At 35.5% G+C, this 24,354-nt stretch overlaps 1 protein-coding gene across 2 annotated transcripts in view; it reads right to left on the bottom strand.

Annotated features, from left to right (window-relative positions):
* The window catches only part of LOC150099795 (alpha-2-macroglobulin-like protein 1), a 1,007,775-nt gene that overhangs the window by 587,495 nt on the left and 395,926 nt on the right, over positions 1–24,354 (bottom strand). For both annotated transcript variants that reach the window (XM_090403789.1, XM_090403790.1), the window contains exon 10: positions 8,249–8,367. In XM_090403789.1, coding sequence (XP_090259915.1) covers positions 8,249–8,367 — 119 coding nt within the window. The remainder of the gene's footprint in view (positions 1–8,248; positions 8,368–24,354) is intronic.

Raw genomic sequence — 24,354 nt, 5'->3', positions numbered from 1 at the left:
CTTCACATTTACCATCTTTCTGATTCTGGACACCATTAAATCATAACTTTCAACGATTTCAATTTTATTTTCCTCTATTATAAATTCATCTAGGGCGACAGTATACAACCCTGTTTTTTTCCACTCAAACGGTGTCTGTTTTTCCAAAGACTGTTTTTACTGAAGTTTCTTGATTTGTCATACAGCTCTTTTATGAAGAGAATTAGATGCTCAGATATTACTATTGATCTCATTACAATTCAAAGTCTGTTGTGATCCATGCAATCAAAAGCTTTCTTATAATGAATAAACTAGATGAATACCTCTCCTTAAGCCTGCCTATTCATATGTGTACTGTACTTGTTTTTTTTTCCACAGTTCTTCTAGTTTTCTTCTTGTCCTCTGCAAACCTTTTTAAGCCATATGTGTTTCATATAGCTCCAGCCTTTGTTGGATCACTTTCAGCATAACTTTATTTGCATATGAAATTAAAGCGATAGTTCTATAATTCTCACAATCCCTGAAACTTGATTTCTTTGGAATAGGGATGAATACCAATGTTTTCCAATCTCCAGTATATATTTTCTTCCAAACCTGTTGACATTTCAGTTGCTCTCAATAATTCCACTGACACTCAAACAGTCTCAGGGGCTTTTCCTTTTGGCAGCTGTTCCACTGCTGATATCATTTCCCTTTTCATTATCATGGGCCTCTCAACAAATTCTCTCCTGTCAAATTCTCCTTCAATATAATTATCTTTCTTGTACAAATCGTTTACATACTCTTTCCATCTTTTTTTTTTTCACTGCTTCTTCATCCATCAAACAATTTCCCAAATTACTTTTTTACAACTCTTAATCTAGGGATAAACTACCCAGTAACTTCATTCATCTTTCTAAACTGATCTCTTGTTCTAACCATAATACTGCGTTCTTAAATTTCCTTGTACATTTTGTTTAGATGTTTTTCCTTATCTTTCCAAGCCTATCTCTAGAATTTATTTCTAATTTTTTTATTTATTTTTTATTTTATTTTAATTTATCACTAACACCATGTTCCAACATAAAAATGTGCACAAGGACACAAGAATACAGAGGATTTGAAATAGGAAGTGATCACTATTTAGTTTGGAACAGGATAAAAATGAATTTCATATTGAAAATAAGAGAGAGAGAGAGAGAGAGAGAGAGAGAGAGAGTGTGTGTGTGTGTGTGTAAGAAAGTTTTAAAATGAATCAAGGTTGAGCAGCTATCAGAGGTGAACTGTAGACTCAAATGCACAAACATCATTGAGGAAAAATGAAAGAATTTGAAAACAAGAATGAAATCTTGGAGAATCGATGGTAAATCCTGAAGAAAACATTGAGTGGTTCAGCCAGAGAGGCTGAACCACTAAATTCTTAGAGGTGGAGGAAATAAGAGATCTAGGGCGATGGTGGATAAGAATCTAAAATTTAGAGGACATATTCTCAAAATTGTGAGGAAAGCACAACAAATCTGGCAATGATACGAACTACTGTGCACAGATTTTCACCAGGTTTTCAAAAGGATGAAGAGATGTTGCAAAGGATCCAGATGCGATTGACTATGGTAGTTTTAGATCTCTGGAATTTTAATATGAGGAAAGGTTGAGAAGATGCAATTTACAGAGTCTAGTGGATAGGAGGAAGTGATATGATAGAGATGTATAAGTTGGTAAGGGATTATTATAGGATTAACATTGAAGTCGTTTTTCATAAAATGGGGAGATTGGGGGAGAACAAGAGGTCATCCCTGGAAGCAGTATAAGGAATGATGTGAGTAAGGGAGTAAGAAGTAGGTATTTTGCATTGAGAGTTGTGAATGATTGGAATGCATTGCTTGGAAATGTGGTGTCTGTAGAGAATTAGGATAATAATATTTTTTTTTTTACAGTTCATTTTAATTCACATATTATATTTACAGTTTATTTTTTTGTTATCAGTAGAGAATGCTGAATGGATTCATTTCACTTTTTGACATGGCTATTTTTTAAATTAATAATAATAATTTTCTCTGTTTGGGTGGCATTTCTGCTTTCTTCCTCGAAGCTTCTGCAGAGCTTATCTGAGGAAGGTAGTAGATGGAAGTGGTTTTGTAGTTTTGTTTCAATACCCATCACAAGCCAGGTGAACTGTTTATATGTAACGTGCTTGGAAACTTATATAAGAAGATATATATATGCTTTTTTCTGGATAACATGTAGAGGGGAGTACACGCACCCACAGACTACCACTGCTTGAGAATGATAGGGAAGAGGAGGGGTAGATCTCGATATGGAATGTTTGTGTTCTTGTAATGGGATTTGAAAGGAGTTTGTTACAGATTCGTGTGAGAGAGAGAGAGTAATTTCCCTCTAATTTTCAGTCTCACTATGATATTTATATAGCACTTGTTTCAGCTCTCTGTAGGTCACCTAGATTTCTGTTGTCGAATGGGAGTTTGTTTATCATGTCAGATATGCAGACGTTTTGGGTTGCTTTTCCACCTGTTTCACCTTAAATGTTTTTTGTTCTGTCCTTGCTGCCCATATCAGTGTGGGCTGTTCTCTTTGTTCCCAGAATATCAGTTTTACCATTTTATTTTGCAACAATTGTAATCTGTTAAGTTAGTAGTCTGCACAGAATGCATATCATGTAATTGCGTATCAAAATGTTTTCACATAATGCTTTATAGATTAGCATTTTTGTGTGTGTCGGAGCAATGTCTTTTAATCGATATAGTTTGCTTGCTATTATCCTGAGTTTATTGTGTAGATTGGGCTATTCCAACTTTGATCAGCATCAAAGTGAGGTCCAAGATAACGTGTTTTTTTCACCTGTGTGATGGTTGTGGTTTTAGGATCAGCACTTTGTGTATAGGAGGATAGATGTTGGATAGTGAGATATTTAGTTTCTATGGGTAGGATTTGGAGGTTTTTGAATATCATTAGCTTTGTTTTTTCAGGGTTTATATATATGCCATTTTCAGTTAGCCAGTTAGTGATTTGATTGATGTCATGTTGCATATTTGTGTAAGCGATATTTGCATTGTGAATGGGTACTATAGCAGTGTCGTCTGTGTATTGGAAGATTTTACTTTTTAAGGGAAGATGGCTAAGATCATGTATGTATATGTTAAACAGAATGGGAGATAGAACAGCTCCTTGTGATACTCCACAGGATACCGGTACCTCTTTGCTGTGTGCTGATCCTATGTGTGATGTGATTTCTGTTTGTTTTTCATGTATGCTTTGAACCACTGGAGTAGATGACCTCTGATTCCTATATGTGTTAGTTTGTTCAACAAGGTATTGTGTTAGTGTGTCAAACGCTTTTGTTAGTTCAATAAAAACAACTAATACTACTCTGTTTTTATCTAATACAGCACTTATTAGGTCTGTGAAATCATCCAGGAGTGTTGATGTTCCTTTATTTTTTTGAAAGCCATATTGTGTTTTTGAGATGATTTGGAATTTTTCAATGTATATGGAGAGTTTGCAATACACGATGTGCTCCATGACTTGGTTGATTACAGACAATGTGGTAATGGGTCTGTAATTATGTTTCTTTTTCCATGTTTATGTATGGGAGTGATTAATGCGGTCTTTAATGTTTCAGGTATATGCCCTGTTTCGAAGACTTTATTTAAACAGTTTTAGCATAATTGGACATAGGTTAGTTGAGTATTTTTTGATGTCTTTTGGTCTGATTCTGTCTATTCCTGGTCCTTTGTTAGGGTTAATTTATTGAATTGCAAGTAATGGTTCTTCTTTTGTTACTGTGGGGAACCACACTGACTGGGTTGCTCATGGTCCTAGTGAAGAATGTTTTCTGTAGTTTTGGGACAGAGTTTGCGAAGTGTTGATTAAAGTTGTTTGCCAACTGTTTGAAGGATTTGGGCTCACAAGCAAAGTTGTGTTTTTGTTTCTGAGGCAGTGGTTTTGTGTGTATTGTCCGGCATTTCATTGATCAGGTGTCAGGTTTCCTTTATGTTTTCTGAGCTGTGTTAATTTGTTTCTATAATAGTTTCTTTTTGCAGTTCTAATCTGTGTTGTTAAGAGATTCCATTTTCTTTTTATTCAGCTTGTAAAGTGGTATTGTTAGGTGACTTTTTAAGTTGTTTCCATAGGGCATCTTTTCTTTGTATGTCTATTAATATGTTGTCTGTTATCCATGGATTCCATCTGGTTGGAGAGGTTATTTTTATTTTTGTTAATGCTTTGTTATATATTTTATTAAATTAAGTTTAAGATTATTATATACAGCATCAGCAGAGTCTAAAGATGCTATCTGCATCCAGTCTGTTTTTCTGATTTCGTCATTTATTTAGTTTTGTTTAGAATGCTATTATACTGTTTTGTAGTCTCAGTGAGATTTAAGGGTTCTGGTTCAGTATGTAACTGTAATGCAGTGACATAATGGTCTGCCAGTTTGCACATCATGACAGATGCTGTATAGCTGTTTGGAGGGGGCCCAATATATTTATGTGATCAATACAGGATGAGGCGACTGTATTTTCGACTATTTCTTCTCGTGTATGAATGAGATTATGTTATATGCTGATAAGAGGTCTAGGTATTGTGCTGTGTTGTTATTTATGTTCCCAATGTTTATATTCATGTCACCTATTATTATCAAGTATTCTGAGGCACCTTCTTCTGTGGCAGAAAGCTATCTGTTTAAATAATCTAGAAATTTTGTTGGTGCTTAACCTGGGTGGTCTGTATGTTGCGTTTAATATCAAGGAGTTCTCTTGTTTGATATTTTTAACTTTGTTGCATATGTTTTCTGCAAATTCTAATTTATAGTTTATTTCTATTACTTCTTAATTTATGTTTGCTAAATATTATTATGCCACTGCCTCATTTAGTTTGTCAGCAGTGTTTGTGGTGTTGAAAGTTTGTCTTTGATAAATGGTTGCCTCTTCATTTGTTGTGGATACTTCTGTTATTATTATTATTATTATTATTATTTCGGGCGACTCCAGGAGTCCTTAGACTCATCGAGGGAGGCCCTAAACATCATGTCCCCACAACTATGCGATTACATTCTCACAGTATCTATCATACCTTGCCTTGAACTCGTTCACCGTCATAGCACCCATGACAGACTCTGGCAGCTTATTCCACTCATTTACCACTCTAAAAGTAAAGAACCCAGCTCTAACACCCCTGCTAACCACACTCTTGCCCAGCTTCCATAGGTGTCCCCTAGTTCTCCCACCACCAGTCCTGATCTCAAAAATATCCTCTGAATTAATCCTATAGAATCCCTTTAGCAATTTGAATGTCTCAATCATATCTCCCCTTTTCTGCCTATCAACTAGTTTCTGCAACCCACAAATCTTCAACCTGTTCTCATATGGTTCATTCCATAGACCTGTTATCATCTTAGTCACTTGTCTCTGGATCCTCTCCACCTCCTCCCCATCAAGAAGGAACCGAGGTGACCAAATCTGGGCACAGTAGTCGAGATGAGGTCTTATCAAGGCTCAGTACAGAGGTACAATAACTTGCTTGTCTCTGCTTGTCAAGGTATTTTTCAACAACCAAGTGAGTTGATGAGCTGATTTAGCTACTTTTGCAATGTGCCCCCTAAACTTCATCTCCCTATCCACGAACACTCCCAAGTCCCTGGCCTCATCAATCTCTTGGAGCACAGTTCCACCAATGTGGTATACTGCTGCTAATCTTTTCACCCCAAAATGCATAACCTTACATTTTGTCACATTAAATTGACATCCATTCTCCATAGCCCAGAACTCCAATCTATCTAAGTCATCCTGCAAGACTTTGACATCTTCTGCATTCACTATTGCCCTACCCAACTTTGCATCATCAGCGAACAAATGAATTGTTCCACTTAGATCCTTCCCTATATCGTTAATGAACAGATTAAACAGCAGTGGTCCAAGAACAGAACACTGCGGCACACCACTAGTCACAGGCCGTCTTTTGGACTCTACTCCTGAATAAACTACTCTTTGATATCTCTCCATCAACCAACCACCTATCCATCTCACCAACCCTATATCCATTCCCATATGTTGTAGTTTACGGATTAGTATTCCATGTAGTATCCTGTCAAACGCCTTTGCCAGTTCAGCCGTCACCTTGTTATAAAACTTGAGCAAGTTACTGAAGCATGATCTACCCTTCACAAAGCCATGCTGTCCCATGTACAGTATCTCATTTTCATCAATCCATTCCTGTATTTTTCCCTTGACTACTTTCTCCAAGACCTTGACAATGACTCCTGATATGCTGATCGGTCGGTAATTTGCAACCATAGTCTTTGATCCTCCTTTATGCAGCAAAACTATTTTCCCCTCTTTCCACACCTTCGGGACAAACACAACGTATCCACAACATCTTCTTCTGTTAGTATCTTCTTAGTAACTTAGTAGTTAATAAGTTAATAAATAAGTAAGTTAGTAACTTCTGTTAGTATCCATATAATGATAATAATAATCTGTGTACACTAGGCAAGGTTATTTAATCTCTTTCAAATTCTGGGGACCAGATCTGAAGACATCCTAAACTTCAAATTTCTATCTACAATTACTTAAAGATTCCTTGCCTCCTGCCTTCATAAGATGGAAAAAGACACTACTCCACAGGAGCAATTTAAAAAATGAAAGACTTTTCTTAGAATCTGCCTCAGCCTTAATGACCTATTCACACTAATAAATTTGATTTTATGAAACTGTCTCAAATCTGGGAAGCACTTAACCTTAGAATTTAAGTCCAACAGCCATGAAATTCTAAGGATAAGTGCTTCCTAGAGTGTATATGTATATTCTAGCCCCCTAGTTGGCGAGGATCGATAGGCTCGCCTTTGTTACTCTGCTTCAGTCTTACTAATCCTATGTAGTGCCTGCATGCACATATCAATTTGTTGATTGTTCCCTGATGATGACAATTTGATATTCCAAAATATTGGATATATTAATTAAAAGTCCCTCTAATTAATCTATAATGCAAGCTGTAAATTCCTTAAATAATATTATTGTGAAATCCCAATGAATAAGCTTTACTACCAGAAAATATAGTGAATATGGCATTCAGTATTTTTCTAATTTTTCAAATATTTTTATGATACTGTAATTTAATTTTTAATTAAAAAATTAAAAAAAAAAGCAAAACAGTTGATATTACTTAAAAGATATGATTCCAAAGAATCATATCTTTTAAGTAATAAACGACAAGGCAACTCAACACTGATGAATCAATCAACATATGATAGCATAATGCTTCACTATGAGAAAGTTTGGGTTTTTCACAAATATCAGTTTGTGCTAATGTCTGTGATGAAATAAAAGTTAAACACTAAAATATACCAATAATTATATTTAAGAGTTCAGATACAGATTTGATTAGATGGTCTCTCTCTGAGTCTCATAAGTTGGATAAATATAAACGTGTATTACTATGCGTGCATGTGTGTGTGCGTGTGCACGTGTGGACACAAGTGTGTGTGTGTGTATACATAAATGTATATATAAATGTATACATGCATATATAAAATCCTATCCTAATATTTTATTCCTGTGCATGCTGCTATGAACATATAATACACTTATTTCTAGCCTCACTCTCTTGCTATAATCCTAATTCAAACAACTACAGATTCCAGAAAATAACAGGAAACAAATATACATCTAATTTTTTATGTATGCCAGCCTAGTTGGCCGAGTGGTTAGTGTATCCTCTCTCCAGCCAAAAGGTTGCGAGTTCGAATCCTATCATGGGCATGGATGTTTGCGATTGTCTGTGAAAATACTAGTAGTTATGGTGGGCAGTAGATGGGTTGGTGTAGTTGTAGCTGATGGACTGAGTGGGGGAGACAGAGAGTTGTAGAGTAGGTGCCCTCCCTCGATGAGTCTTTGGACCCCCTGGAGATGTCATGTAATAATAATAACAATAATAATAACAATGTTTTCAACCAGTCATGTTTGCAAGAGGAAGATCAAATTTTCAGCAGATAAAACAAGATAAAACTCTTTTTTGTTATATCCACTGCTAACTTGTTTCAAGTGAAAAGCTTATAATGTTCCTGACCTCCTGAACTTATTATGAATCCAGTCTTTCCAAATAAAGGGCATATGTCATTCTTCCAATGATTCCCATTTATAAGTAATATGAATATTATTTTAAAGTGAAAAAAATAGAATTAGTGAAACATGTCTGTTAATATAAAATATGTCGGACCCCAAAGATGTCCGTCTTCCTCAAAATGTTGCAACCAACAACACAATAAAGAACATATTACTGTTCCATGGTAAGGCAGACCAGGCTTGAAATACTGTGGTCCTTGTTCAGCTTCCAGGAACTTCAAATTTAATGGATTGTGAGTAATCTCCACAGTCACAGATGCATTTTGTTTTATACCTGAGGAAAAAAAAAATTAACTTTAGTTCTACCCTTTCTATAAAATAAGAAGTATAAAATATGAGTTATAATAACTGTCAAATTTTATATTTAAAATAAATAAAAAAGTAAAATAACAGCTAAGTTTCAAAAGTTACCTGTTTTCTAAAAAAAATATGCAGTGATATAAAAGGAGACTGTAAATGGACTGTGTACTATAAACACATCAGGCTGGCTATAACATAAAATATATATGCTACTAACTGGAAATAAAATATAGTAAGCTTTTTTTAAAAAAAAAAAAAAAAAATATGTGAATCCCATCAACAAGTTTATAACCTTATCCTATATAATTTCCTTATATGTATACACCCAATATTACCCATGAAATCACACACACACACATGCAGCATTTCTATCATGATAATGTTTCCAAGTAAGAGAGAGAGAGAGAGAGAGAGAGAGCTGGAGGTTGCATTAGGGGAATTGATTAGCATTGTTGTTGGGCTAAGGGGTTAGATAATCTGAAAACCTTGTTCCCAAGACCAAACATGGAACTTTTTCAAGCCACTTCAAGCTTCCAGTAAGTAGTCTCTAATGGGTGATGAAATCTGTTCACCCTACCATCTAAAAATATTCTTGACTCAACAGGATGTGGCACTGAATCCCACCATAGGCTTGGATGTTTGTGAATGTTTTTAGGTAGTAGATAACTTCCTTGTATGTGTCTGTATGTATACCCAATCACTCACATGCTGCATTTCCATCATGATGTTTCCATGTCAAAGAGAGAGAGAGAGAGAGAAAGTGAGCTGGAGGATGCATTAGGGAAATTAATAATGCAGCATAAACACCCACATGCCTTTATGTTGATTAATTAAAATTTCACCAACATGTAATTAAAAATGTGATATCGTTAATATGAAGAGATTTTTATATTATTTTTTAATCTGAGTTCTTTATTTTATTTAATCCCTTTATAAAGATGATCTCTGTTCAACAATTATTTTTTTTTTTTATTTCCAAGTGTACCTATATATGCACAAGGGTTCACTCTGATTGGTGCAATGACATCTTTTTTACTATTTCTTTCAGAATCCAAAAATCACTGACTCCAGACCAAAATACAAAATAAACACATTTAATAAAACAAAAGCAATATATATATATATATATATATATATATATATATATATACACTTCAAACAATATTACCTAACTACAGAATTTATTGTATCCAAGGCCTTTTAAAAAATAAACTTACACTCAAGACTAGACTAAACACTTTGTTTTCACAATGACAAAATGTTCATAGCCAGTTTCTTTCTCTGTCAACTTTATTCTTCATTTTCATAGGTTTCATAAGTAAGATTCCAAAGGATGTGTGGGTTAAACCTTAAGTTCACTCACCCATCCAATAGTACTTTTTCAACCACCTACAAAAGGCTGTTTGCCAATAGTTCATTAGTGAGATTTCAGATTTTTAATCCTTAGCCTAAATGTACTACATGTTACAAACCTTAGGTAGGTGCGACTGATATTTTAAAATACTACTAATAAATAAATAAAAACTCATGTCTTTATTGAGAAATAAAGGCCATTTATGATTCTGCATTTCGTCATTTATTACATTATCATCATCATCATCAAATTCCTGACATGTACCCTCAAGAGGTGTACAGGATATGATAGTACTACATGAAAAATTTACATCATTACTACCTTCCTATCTACAATTATACTCCAAATCAATCTGTCACCAGTTAAGACTCCAACATTGTCAGATCTTATATTTCTGTCTTCTAAGGCACTTTTTACTATATCAATCCACCTATATCTTGGTCTTCCTCTGAGTCTTTTTCCTGCCAACCTCGCAGAGAACACTTGTTTTGCTAATCATTCCTTGCCCATTCTGTTTAAGTGACCATACCAACTGAGATTAGCTCTGCTAACACATTCCTGGATGCTAACAATGTCAAGTTCTTTCCTAATATCCTCGTTTTTAATATGATATTGCCATTGATGCCATCTGTTCACATCCCTAATCTTTCTCAGGACTCTCATATCTGCAGGTCTCTAGGCTTTGGTCAAGTGTTTTACTTCTAATTCAGCTCTCAGATCCATAAGTTAAAATGGATTTGAACACTGTCTTATATATGGCTAATTTAGTGTTTTGACTAATTTCTCTCTTATTCCATATAAATTTATTCAATTCACTTCCTACCATACCAGCTTTGTTGATTCTGTTGTCTATTTCCATATTTAATTTGCCATCTTTACTAAAAATTGTGCCTAAGTAGCTGAAATGTTGTTCTATAGGTATATAGAACAACATTTCAGAATATCTTAGAGAATCAACAAGAATATCAACAAGAATATCTTTTTACTAGTTCTATAGGTTTTCCATTCACAATGCAGTTGATATTTTCAATGCTTCTGCCTATTTTCATTGTCTTTGTCTTGTTATTGCTGACCTTCATATCATATCTTTTACAACAGTTATTCAATTTAGTCAGAGAATCTTGCAGACTTGTAACGCAGTTATTTAGAAGTATATCATCATCCACATAAAGCAAAAAGCTGAGATTAACATCTCCAATTTTGATATCAGGTTTAATACCACTTTCTTTATAATGTGATCCATATAGATAATGAAAAACAGAGGGGATAATGTGCATCCTTGTCTCACACCAAATTTAACATTAAACTGTCTTCCTGTACTTCCTTCAATTCTAACTGCTGACTTACAACTTGAATAAAGACTAAGTATTTCTTGACATAATGCCCCATTGACACCATACATCTGTAGCATTTTGAATGGCTTTTTCCAGATCTACAAAACTTAAATACAGATCATTGTTATATTCTCATGATTTCTCAACTATTTGTCGTAAAGTGAAAATCTATTCCTGACAGCCTCTATTTGGCCTGAATCCAGCTTGTTCTTCACCAAGCTTTTCTTCTACAATCCTCCTCAACTGTTTCTAAGTATACTGGCATAAATATTAATAGGAATACTCAGTAGAGAAATACCTCTGTACTCACATTCAGTTTTACTTCCCTTTTTATATATGGGTACTATGAGAGCTCTACTCCAATCATCTGGAATTCGTCCCTCTGTCCAGGCCTTCGGAACTATGCAGTGCAACCACTGTAAGACTTTTATACCTCCATACTGGTCGAATTCTGGTCGAATATCATCTACTCCAGCTACCTTTCCAAATTTCAGGCTTGTGGTGGCTTTTTCTACTTCAAATATAAATATGTATTTCTGACTGCATGCCTGGTCAGTGTTTTTTACTACTGTGCTGTCACTCATTGTTTCGTTTAGGCAATTTTTCGAAGTAATTACTCCATACTTCAAGAATATCTTTTTCTCCAGTTTTCATGTCACCTTTTTCATCTCTTTTTCAGCACTCTTTCCTCCATTTCACAATATTAAATGATGGTACAACATGTCATTTATTACATTATGAGTTAAACTCAAATAAGAATTAACTAATTCCTCCCACACTACATAATCTGGCAGGAAAAGCTATATTCCTAACTTATTAGCTTAGATAACAAGACAAGAGTTCCCTACTATCCTTCTCAACGTTTATATGAAATCTTTTGTGCAGAAAGCTCTAAGTATTACGACATGCAGATATGCATTTGTAAATTGTCATCATAATACCTAGATCCTCAACACATTCCTCAGCCATCTCAATAACCAACACAAGTACATGCAATTCACTTTAAGTAACTAAAAACACACTTTCTTTCCTTGACTTGTTGGGAGTTATGGGATGTTGATCCAATAGTAAATAAAGCTTTGAAGTTTGCTACAAAATGCAACCACCACACAGACTATTATATATACCTACTTACCTGACAACTACTCATTCCAAAACTTACTGATCATCTTGGGTTAGATTATCAGTAAGATAATCTAACCCAAGTTCTGTAGTATCCAAATGGAGACCACTGAAGCCAAAAAAACAATAACTAAAAAAAGTATAATCATCATCTTCATCTTCCCTGTACTGAAGCCTTAGAAAAGATTGTCAAAACACTCAAGAAATACCAAATGAAAATCATATTCAGCATTTTCCTACCTCCCTCTACAACAATAATCTCCATTCTGATGAATTACTACCAAACACTCAATTGCTTCCACTTCTCACCTCATAGAGCAAAACAGCATGAGGTGGGTTACCATTTCAATTCTTTATACATTGCATACTATAAACCGTTTATTTTTTAAGGCAGTTAATCTTCCAAACAGTCAACAATTCCTGCTACATATAACTCCACTTAGGTTGACAACAACCATAATATAATATTAAACTTATGGACTGCATTATCTTTTCATACTGATTTATAATGAATCATTCAGAGCTCTGCTATCAGAGGACAAATATTATATGTTTGGATTTTCTATTAGTAAATGGAATCATTTTCAGACAGTGGTATATTTAGTATAGGCCGTATAGGCCAAGCCCAGAGTGGCAAATTTTGAGGGGCGGCAGAAATTTCCGGGCTCTCATTTTTGTAATTATAACATGTTCCTTATATGCCACATCTACTCACAAGTAGAGAAATATTTTTCTTTTCCTCATTGTAAGTTTAGTTCTGCAAGCACGTAATCAGATTCTGCATAACTATATATATATATTTATATTACGAATTTACGATATAAATAGGTTATGCATGTAAATCAACATGTTCAGCACTTTCTGCGGGCCTACGGGCAGGAAATACCTAAATAGTTTTCAGATATTACTATTTCTGTTAATATTTATCTATAGGACAACATTTACAGAACAGTTAAATCATGGGAACAATTACAGCAAGTCGTTAATAAAAAGATTAGTGGCTGTCATTTCTGGCATTCTTTTTCGAATGTCAGAAATAATTTTCATTTGGCATTTTTTTTAATAAATAAGTATAAAAGAGAATGGTCACTCTCTACACTTACAGCAAGTTGTTAATAAAAAGATTAGTGGCTATCATTTCTGGCATTCTTTTTCGAATGTCAGAAATAATTTTCATTTGGCATTTTTTTTAATAAATAAGTATAAAAGAGAATGGTCACGCTCTATATTATGGATGTCATGTCCAAGGATTTATCTTCTCTCACTGCATGTCCTTGCTCAAAACTAATCCCAACAAATAAGCCAAACCATGCACAAGATACATAACATGCCAGAATCTCTACTATTAAAATTCACTTTCACATCCACTTTATCAGCATCCATAGTATAAACTCCAAAAATAAATTGACATCAATAATTACTGACAGACATTCAGATCCAACCTCATACTTTTGAAAGAAACCTAAATTGCAGCTAAATCAACTACATTCCACCTTCAATGCCCAAATTACACATTTCATGATTCAATTTGCCACGAGTGTGCACTTGCATCTTTTAAGATGTGACTATGCCTGCCAGAGAATGCCTAATTTAGATCTCCTGCTTTTGACCTCCTCTGGTCAAGGTTTTCTTGTCCCATTCAGTAACATTCATCAGCTGTATTTACCATTCTCCAAAAATTACTTTGGCTTCTTCATCTTCCTATCCATGTAGCTTGATCTTTTGCAATCCAGCTATCCAAGCAGTGAAACCATCTTCCTAGGTGACCTTACTCTCTACAATGCCAACTGGTTCTCCATTTTCAACATCACTGACCAAATTGGATGTAATTCAGAAGTTTTTGCTATAAACAGTAGCCTAATGAAATCTACCTATCCATATTCCTGATAACCATCTCCACTCTCCCAATATCCTTGATCTTTTTTTAACCAGTTCTTCAAGATACACCACAGAGGTCACCTTCCCATCTCAGTAACTCAGATCATTCAAAAATCCTCCCTCCAACCACTCCAAACCTCGTGTCCTTTGGTGCTATCAAGGTACTCAGTAGGATGACTTCTGGAACTTCTACTCTTCCTTTCCATGGTCTGGCTATTGTTTCTCTTCTACTAAACTCCTGCCATAAGCAAGTCACAAGAATTATCCTCACCAGCATGAAGTCATTCATCCGTCATTCTACCCCAAATTCTTATCCACTTTCTAAGTCCTGGTTCAACAGATGATGTATGAAACAGTTTAAAAAAAACAAAAAAACACTGAGCTTACCACAGGTGGCTTGCAACATGAATCCAGCTTTCCATTCAGCTTATGCTTTAGCATGCAATAAATACAAAACAACCACCAGCAAATCCAAATCTAACTTCATAAAGGCTAGTAGTAAAAAAACTCGCCTCCTGTCAAATGAAAACCATGCTTCTGTTCCCTTGCAAAGGCTACTGAATGCAACTTCTGTTCACTTGTGTATCCACCCATCTCATCCAGATGACACCACTGTTACAGCACATAAAGATAAACCTGACCACCTGACATCACACTTTTGCTCCAACTCTTGCACAGATGACCAAGCAAACTGCCTCTTGCAATACTAGAAACTCAGCACCACAGATACCTCTGCTTCTCTTCCAGTTTGATCAGTGGAATTCAAAAAAGGGAGCCAGATAAAATGTCAATATTAAAGCCATCAAGGAAGATGATTACATTGTTAAGGAATTTGCACTATATAAAATCAATAAAATTTCTTCGATTAGACAAGTTGGAGGTAGAGGAAATAAGAGATCTGAGGGTGATAGTGGATAAGGATCTAAAATGTAGGGGAAACATCACCAAAATTGTGAAGACAACACAAAGACTTCTGGGAATGATGTGGAGGACACTGACGTGTAGAAGTAGGGAGATTCTTGTTCCAATGTATAAGGCTTTGATTAGGCCAAACATGGATTATTGTGCTCAGATTTGGTCACCGGGTTTTCAGAAGGATGTAGAGATGTTGGAAAGGGTCCAAAGGCGACTGACTAAGTTTCTGACCTCTGGAATGTTGAGTATGAGGAAAGATTGAGAAGATGTAATTTGCAGAGTCTGGTGGAGAGAAGGAAGAGGAGAGATATGATAGAGACCTACAAGTTGGTAAGGGGTTGTTATAAGATCAATGGTGGAGAAGTTCTACAGAGAATAGTGGGAGATCAGGGGAGAACCAGAAGTCATCCCTGTAAACTGTATAAAGAGGGTGTGAGTAGGGGAGTGAGAGGCAGGTTTTTTTCGTGCAGAATTGTGAATGATTGGAATGCCTTGCCTGAGAGTGTGGTGTCTGCAAGGAGTTTGAGTGTGTTTTAGACATGGTATGATGAGATGTGTGTGTGTGATAAAATGACCTCCCAGATGAGTCTTTGACACCATGAGGTCTTGGGAAATAATAATAATAATAATAATATGGTTTTTCAGCAAAAAGACATCAGATGAATACTAAACAACTTGAACACTAAAAAGCCTTCTGATCCCAATACAGTTCTTTAACTGGACTCAAATATTATGCCCCAGAGTTAACATTTCTCCTTTATCATCTCATGCCCGAGATCTGGAAGACCCTCATTAGATCTCTAAACATACAAGAACCGAATTATAGTGCCAATTATAGAACGTTCCTAAATAACAACAAGTGAAATCATGCATACAATACACGCACTATGCATGTATTGTACGCATTCTGTTTTGTCAAATATAATTGGAATAGGTTGATTTATAGTCTGTAACAGTTTTTAGCTTTAAGTGCCTTAATATCAGTTATGTACCCTGAAGATGCCAACAGCCTCAGTTGGTGAAACTAGTTGGTATAACATAGTTGTTCTAAAAAAATACTTGATCTTTAAGTGCTACAGAAAGGATTGAAGAAACCACAGAAACGTTTGCAAAACATGGGCTGTTGCTATTGACATTTCTAGACCTTTCAATAACGTTTGGCTTTGAGGCATGCTAAGCAAATTGCATTCCTTCAGTCTATTTGCCACCCTCTGTAACTGAATAAACTTTCTCTCTTGTCAATCGCTGTTGCTGTATGTCATGGGGAATGGCCCTGTCTCTCTCTCTCTCTTTCTCTGAGCTTTGCCATCAATGCAGGAATGACTCAGGGCTCTGTTCAATCTCCTATCCTCATTCTCATATACATAAACGACCTACTTTCAATCACCACCACTCCTATCTATCCACAGTTTGCTGAAGACAGTACACTCCATTCATTCTGCTCGTTCAACAAAACATACAGTGCTCTGACATCCCTAGCTGCAAGATCATCTGCAACCAATGACTTAGAGCCCGAGACACTGATCTCCATACCATCCTTACCAAATCCAGGCAAGGATAACCTGGTACCAGGTTGCCTTCAATACCATCGAAATGCAGTCTTGCTTTTACAACAGGGACCTCAGCTAAGTTTTCTTTACCTCAATAATAAACAGATCAGCAAACAGAATCAGATTTTTTTTTTCCTTGGACTGATATTTACCTCCAGCCTCTCCTAGCATAAAGACACTCATCAATAGCTTCCTCAGCCTTAAAAAAACTGGCTTTTTTTTTTTCTTTTTTTTTTTGATTCAAGATGATATTTTTCACCTAACCAGCTATAACTCTATATAAATCCCAAATCTGTCCATCCATAGGATACTGTTTACGCTACCAGACAAATCATTAATTTCCTGATACAATCTCCCTGACAGGAATGTTATTGATTCTGGTCAGGAGATGATTTGTTTTCAATCGTTACTTACAGTAGATACCTCTGCTTCTCTTCCAGTTTGATCAGTGGAATTCAAAAAAGGGAGCCAGATAAATTGTTGATATTAAAGATATCAAGGAAGATGATTACACTATTAAGGAATTTGTACTATATAAAATCAAGCTTCATGGATAAGAACTTAAAGAGGTCAGAATGATCATCAGAATTGAGAGAGTGTTAGCAACAGCAAATGATAGAGAACAATATGTGATAAAGATATACACATGAAGGAAATCTTAAGCTACAGAAGATCTACAGGGGGAGAATTGAGATTAGACATCATCTGGCAAGGAATATTGGATTACACAGATAATATTATTATTATTATACAAGTATCTCCACGGAGTCAAAAGATTCATTGCAGGAGATTCATTATTCCCATACTACCCTTTATTCACACAATACTAATCATACCTGTTCTCTTAAACTCATTCATTGATAAAGCACTCACAACCACCTCTGGCAACCTATTCCACCCATTCACCACCCTCTAAGCAAAAAATCTAGTCCTTACACCTTTGCCAACTACATTCTTATACAACTTTCACTGGTGACCCCTTTTTCTCTCCCTTCTTACCATGTACTGAAAAATGTCTTCAGTGTCAATTCTATAAAACCTCTTTAATAACATAATGATTCTATCATGTTTCTTCTTTTCCCCCTATTAGCTAATTTTTGAAGCCCAGAGACTGTCAATCAATCTATTCTCATAGGGAGCATTCCATAGATCTACCACAATCTTTGTCAATTGTCTCTGGATCTTCTCTGCCACTTCTTCATTCCCACGAAATCCAGATGAACAGATCTGTGTGCAGTAGTCCAGATGTCTAAAGGAGAACAAGAACTTCCCTATCCGTGCTTGTTAGTGTATTCTTCAACAATCACGTAATCTGATGTGCTGGCTTGACTAATCTGTAATATGTCCTCTAAACTTCAACTCTCTGTCCACCTCATCCCCAAATTCATGGCTTCATCAGATTCCTTCTCCCCAAAGTGCATCATCACCTTACACTTGATCATGTTAAACCAGCAGTCGTTTACAATTGTCCATGCTGCTAATCTATTTAATTCATCTTGCAGGATATCTACATCACGTTCATTTATCTTTTAGCTCTTCCTAATTTTTCATTATTCAGCTAATTGAATATTTAATATTAAATAATCACTGATGTAACAAATTAAACAACAGAGGACCAAGTTCTGAGCCCTGTGGTACACCACTAGTCAGTTGCCTTCTCCTGGACACAACTCCTCCATAAACCATTCTTTGATGTTTGTCCATTAGCCACTCTCTAATACAAATCACCAGATTTATATCCATCTGCATTTGCTCCAATTTATGCAACAGATTTCTATGTGGAATTCTCTGAAATGTCTTTGCAAAGTCCAACAGTATCACTGGGTAGCCATTTCCTTTATCCAAATCTAGTGTCACTTTAATATGAAAAGTAAGCAAATTACTAAGGCAAGACCTTCACAAAACCATGTTGTCCCTTATAAATTATCATATTTCTATTCACTCAGTCTTGAATTCTGTCTTTTACCAAGTACTCTAATACTTTAACCACCACACTTGATATGCTGATTGGCCTATAATGCTGGACAATACACAATTTGCCTCTGAAATGCAAATAGCAATTCTTTATTCTTTACTAATTTTGATATGATGAACATGAAAATGACAATTAAAATCTGTCGATTGCCTGTTTTTCAGGAGAGACTCAGTCTGCATTGCGTACACAGGTGTAATTTGGCAATGCCGTATTTCAATCTCCTGATTACAACATACTGCCACAGCAAATCATACACAACACCCCCAGAAGCTATTGCATCATTGGCTGATGCAATCGTTCATATAAAGTGGTCTCGTAGGGTGAGCAAGTGTTTGTGCGACTTCCTGGGCTACACTCCCATTTACTCCTGCATTATAAGTACTATACAAGTGATCCCTGCAGTGTAAATCCAGCAGTAGCGATGCCTCATATTTGTGTTAATAGTGCAAATAATATTTGTTATTACATTTGCAGAGAAATGACGTTTGTAAGCCAGAAAAAGGCCATCACTCCATTAACGAAAAAGACATATCAGCTTTATTTCGGATGTAAGATCGGGGACCAGGACAAGACCTGGGCCCCACAAATATGCTGTGGTACGTGTGCTAGAAATCTTCTGAAGTGGCTGAAAAGTAATAAAGCATTGATACCATTTACTGTTTTGGAGGGAGCCAAGCTATCAAGCAAATGACTGCTACTTCTGCATGGTACCACCTGTTTCAGGAGGCATCACGAGGAAAAATAAGTGGGCAATAGCATACCCGAATATACTCCGCTCCTCATAGTTTGTCCCAACTTTGCATCATCTGCAAACAACTGAATATATCCATTCAAATCTTCCCCAATATAACTGACATATAGGTTAAACAACAATGGCCCAAAGAGACTCCTGAGGCACACCACTAGTGACTTTTTTCTTCTTGGATATTACTCCCCCCCCAACACACACACACAACTTGTTGATACCTATCAAACAGCCAACCTCAATGCACTAGTCTCATATCCAGTCCCATCTGCTCTAGTTTGACTATGAACATGTCATGCAGCAATCTATCAAAAGCCTTTGCAACGTCTAAGTATACTACTGTGTATATTCATCTTCCACATCCAAAGCCACTGTCACCTTATTATAATAAGTAGATTACTAAAACATTAAGCCCCTTCTAGTAGTAAATTCCTTTGAAAGTTTGTTATCAATCTTTATAGCAGACCTAGACCCTGATACATCCTGTGCATGATGTCTCCTGTTCCTTCATCTATTCCTGCTCTCTTCAATACCTGCCATATTGTCATCCTCAGGATAGTATCATAAGCTTTCTCCACATCTACAAAAATTAAATGGAGCTTCTTTATTCATAGTAACTTTTGGGAAATTTGTCATAAAGTGCAAGATTTGCTTTAACACCAGATTGTACTTCTGATATGAATTGACCAAATATCCTGCTAACCAAACACATAACACTGATTCCATCATAATTTTGGGGTTCTTTCTTACTGCCCTTCTCAAGGATGGATGATATATATGAGCGGTTCCACTAATAAGGGATATCCTCAAATATCACTTTATTAAATATCATTGTCAGAACCTGTAGTACTTTACTACCACCACACTTGTACATCTCTATTACCATTCCACTACGACAATCTATCTTTCCATTTTTTTTATGCCTGAACAGTTCACTTTGCCTCCTCCAATGTCACTTCAAATGTTCTTTCTCCCAACAATAACCTCTCGTGTCCTTGATATTCTACCCTCTTTTCCTATAGTACACCATCATAGTACAGGAAAACCTCGCTTAACCGAATTCGATATGCACGATAATCGGTTAGCGTGACTGAGTGAAATGATACTATTTTACGCTTTAAGTGAGTGATTAATCAGTTAACGCAATTTTTTTACGTTACACAAAATTTTTTGTCACGTCTGCAGTGAGTGGAAAAACTGGAAGTGATTGAGACATGAAAGTGTCGCTAGTAATATAATGATCGTGCGAGACCTGGGATACAGCAAGTCTATAGTTTGGACTATATTAAATAAGAGCAAAAACTATAACGAACAAGGAAAAGTTGCTACTGCTTGTTTAAGCATGCAGATCACCCAAAAGAAAGAAGCCATTTGATGATTGAGTTGGAGCATCTTCTATCACTCTGGATTGAGGATTATAACCAAAAAAGAATACCTCTTAGTACAGGGAATATTCAGGCAAAAGAACACAGAAGGTTAAGAAAATAACTATTTATTAACTTAAAAGCTAATATTTCGCTGGTCTTATATCCAGCATCTTCAGAGCACACAACACAAAGTTTGTTACAAAGGCAAGACAACCACAATCCGGTGTAACAGTGGGGACAGTATAAGTGATTGCAGCGTGCAACACAAGACTAAAGTCCTAATATGGTGCCATCTAGGTTAAAAAAAAAAAAAAAAAATTCAAGTTTTGAAGACTACAACAAAACAATCACCATCCCATACATTAAAGGCACATCTGAAAAGATATCTAGGGTGCTTAACAAACACCAATTACGCACAGTATTTAAACCTTATAAAAATTAGCAACTCTCATCCGTTCACCCAAGGACAAATGCACTCCTTTATCACATCCTGGTGTCTATGAAGTGCCCTGTTCTTGCCATCAAGCCTACTATGGACAGACAGGAAGAAATGTGGACATCCACCTCAGTGAACACAAAAAATATATCCGACACCTTCGCTATGGGAAGTCGGGTCTGGCAGACCATGCTCTGGATACCCCTGCACACAGGATCAATTGGAAAGAAACAAAAGTAATGCACAGAAGCTTCTACAAGTCAGAGAGGTTGTTCCTGGAATCAACAGAAGCCTTGAAACATACCCCAAATCTTAACAAATATGGCTGTATAAATCTACCAAAGATTTGGGAGACAGCCATCCTAAGACCAAATTAATATTTATTACTTCTATTTTTATCATTTGGACTACTATTTCAAAACTTGAATTTTTTTTTTTTAACCTAGATGGCGCCATATTAGGACTTTAGTCTTGTGTTGCACGCTGCAATCACTTATGCTGTCCCCACTGTTACACCGGATTGTGGTTGTCTTGCCTTTGTAACAAACTTTGTGTTGTGTGCTCTGAAGATGCTGGATATAAGACCAGTGAAATATTAGCTTTTAAGTTAATAAATAGTTATTTTCTTAACCATCTGTGTTCTTTTATACCGTGAAACCTTCATAACATGTCTGACGAACACATAAGCCTATCCACGCGTATAAATATTCAGGCAAAAGTTCTCAATATTTTTACTTCACTGAAAGAGACCAAATTTCTAGAGGAATGTGAAAGCTTTACTGCGAATTTAGGATGATTTGACCGTTTTAAAAATCGAACTGGACTGCATAACGTAAGAATAACAGAGGAATCTGCTGGTGCTGATAAAGATTCTGTGGCCAAGTTTCTTGAAGAATTCAAGCATAATTCAGGAGGGTGATTATGACAATTGGAAAATATTCAGCATAGACGAAATTGGTCTCTTTTGGAAGCGTATGCCAACAAAAACTTTCCTAGCTAAAACAGAAGCATCACAACCAGGATACAAAGTATCCAGAGATTGCCTTACTTTTTCAGCTACTTTTTTGTAAAAAAGTAGCTGAATCAAATGTTTAGACATTAAATAAAAATTTAAGCAATCGATTTTTATTAACTTTGATGATTTTATCTTCTAATATAGCTTATACTGTATTTTTTTTTCCAAATTTAAGCTAACTGATAGATGAATTATAATTATTCCTATTGTTTATTATATTTGCTTAACGCAATTTCACTTAGCATGCATTAATTGATAGATCAATTAATCACATTAAGCGAGGTTTTCCTGTATTTCTTATAATATTGGAGGGAAATGAGATTAAGTCATACTCGAGATGTATAAGTGCCCAACTAAAGGTATGAAGTCAATAATTGATCTAGTGACAGTTAGACAGGAGTGAGTAATAATGCAAGATGTGTGTTCCATGGAGCTGAAGGTGGGGTAGATCATCTGCAACGATAAGTAAGATTGTGTGTGTGTCCTGTCACATCTAAGAGCCCAATACTTCACACAATGATGGCAGAGTTGTTGAGAACCCCAGATATAAGACTCTTACAAGATAACAGTATATGGGATTTATACATACAATGTCTTGAGTAGAAATTGGATTTAACCAGAGAGGGATTTACATCTGTGTTGTATGACATGAAGCTGCTAAAGAGGCCCTTGGAAGGAAAGGAAAGTGGCAAGAAAATAAAGAATGGATAAGTTACTAAGTGAAGGAGAAGAAAAGAAGAGAGCATATAAGAAATGGTTAAGCAGTAACTTCTTTTAGTACAAAGAGAGAGAGAGAAGTACAATAATATTAAGAGACAACTGAAAAGAATGGCAATTAAGGTTAAAGGAGAAGTGTAGGAAAGGAAGTCCAGTGAAATTGAACCATTGATGGAATATAATCATTCTTCTGAGGCCTGGTGATTTGTGCGACAGGTATAAAATATACTTGTTCTACGGGTTCTCTATTGAGAATGTAGTTGAAGTTTTCTATGTTCCTGCTTATTTTCATAGTTTTAGTCTTTTTATTGCTGATTTTCATGATAAATTTCATACAGCTGTTATTCAGTTTTTGAGAATCCTGAAGACTTGCACTGGATGTGTTTAGGAGTACAGCATTATCATCTGCATAAGAGCAAAGTTTGATATTGCCAATTATAGCATCAGGTTTAATGCCACTTTCTTTCATAATGTGATTCATATAGATGATGAATAAGAGTGGAGAGAATGTGTGGCCCTTGTCTTACACTAAACCATTTTCCCTTATTTCCTTCAATTTTAACTGCTGACTTACAACTTAAATATATACTATGTATTTTGCTCTGTAATGTTCCATTTACTCCATATAATTGTAGTGATTTGAAAAGCTTTTTTTTTTTTTTTTTTTAAAAATTATAGTGCCAACTATAGAACATTCCTAAATAACAACAAGTGATATCATCCACGCTCTATGCATGTATTGTACGTGCTCTGTTCTTTGTTTAATATAATTGGAATCGGATGATTATAGTTTGTAACACAGTTTTTTACTTTTTAGTGCTGTACATCAGTTATGTACCCTGAAGATGCCAACAGATTTAGTTGGTGAAACTAGTTGGTATAACTTAGTTGTTTATTATATGCACTTGATCAATATAATCCCAATAAAAGTCTTTCCAAAGCTTTTTTTTTCTTTTCTAGACACTGTGTCTTTTCAAGTACAGATCCCTGTTACATTCCCATGATTTTATAACTAGTAAATCGTAAAGTGAAAATTTGATATTCACACCCTCTATTAGGACTGAACTTAGCTTGCTTTTCTCCAAATTTCTCTTATACAATTTACCTGGAACTCTGTAGAGAAATTCTTCTGTAATTATCACATTCAGCATTCTATTTCCATTCCCTAGTATTATTGCTGGGAGCTATGACAGCTCTAGTGCAATCATTTGGAATTCGACCAGACCCTCTGAATTATGCAATGTAAAACTTTTAGACCTTTATACCTCGTATTTGAGCATTTCCGGTTGAATATCATCTATTCCAGCTGCCTTTCCACATTTTAAATTTTTGATAACTTTTCTACCTCATATACTTATATGCACTTCTGTTTACATTCATCTCGAAAATTTTCTGCTACCATTCTGTAACTGCTTGTTTCATTTAGCCAGTCTTTTATAGTAATTCTCCAGACATCTAGAATATCCTTATTTTCAGTTTTCAGATCACCTTTGATTCCTTTAACAGTACTCTTTACTGCATTTCTAAGTTTTTTCAAACAAGCTTTTTTCATT

The sequence above is a fragment of the Typopeltis vanoorti genome, chromosome 14 (assembly GCF_054136105.1).
Source record: "Typopeltis vanoorti isolate ZY-2024b chromosome 14, IOZ_Tvanoo_1.0, whole genome shotgun sequence".
Classification (NCBI taxonomy): domain Eukaryota; kingdom Metazoa; phylum Arthropoda; class Arachnida; order Uropygi; family Thelyphonidae; genus Typopeltis; species Typopeltis vanoorti.
Note: the sequence above shows the minus strand (reverse complement) of the source record. Positions and strands in the feature narration are given on the sequence as shown.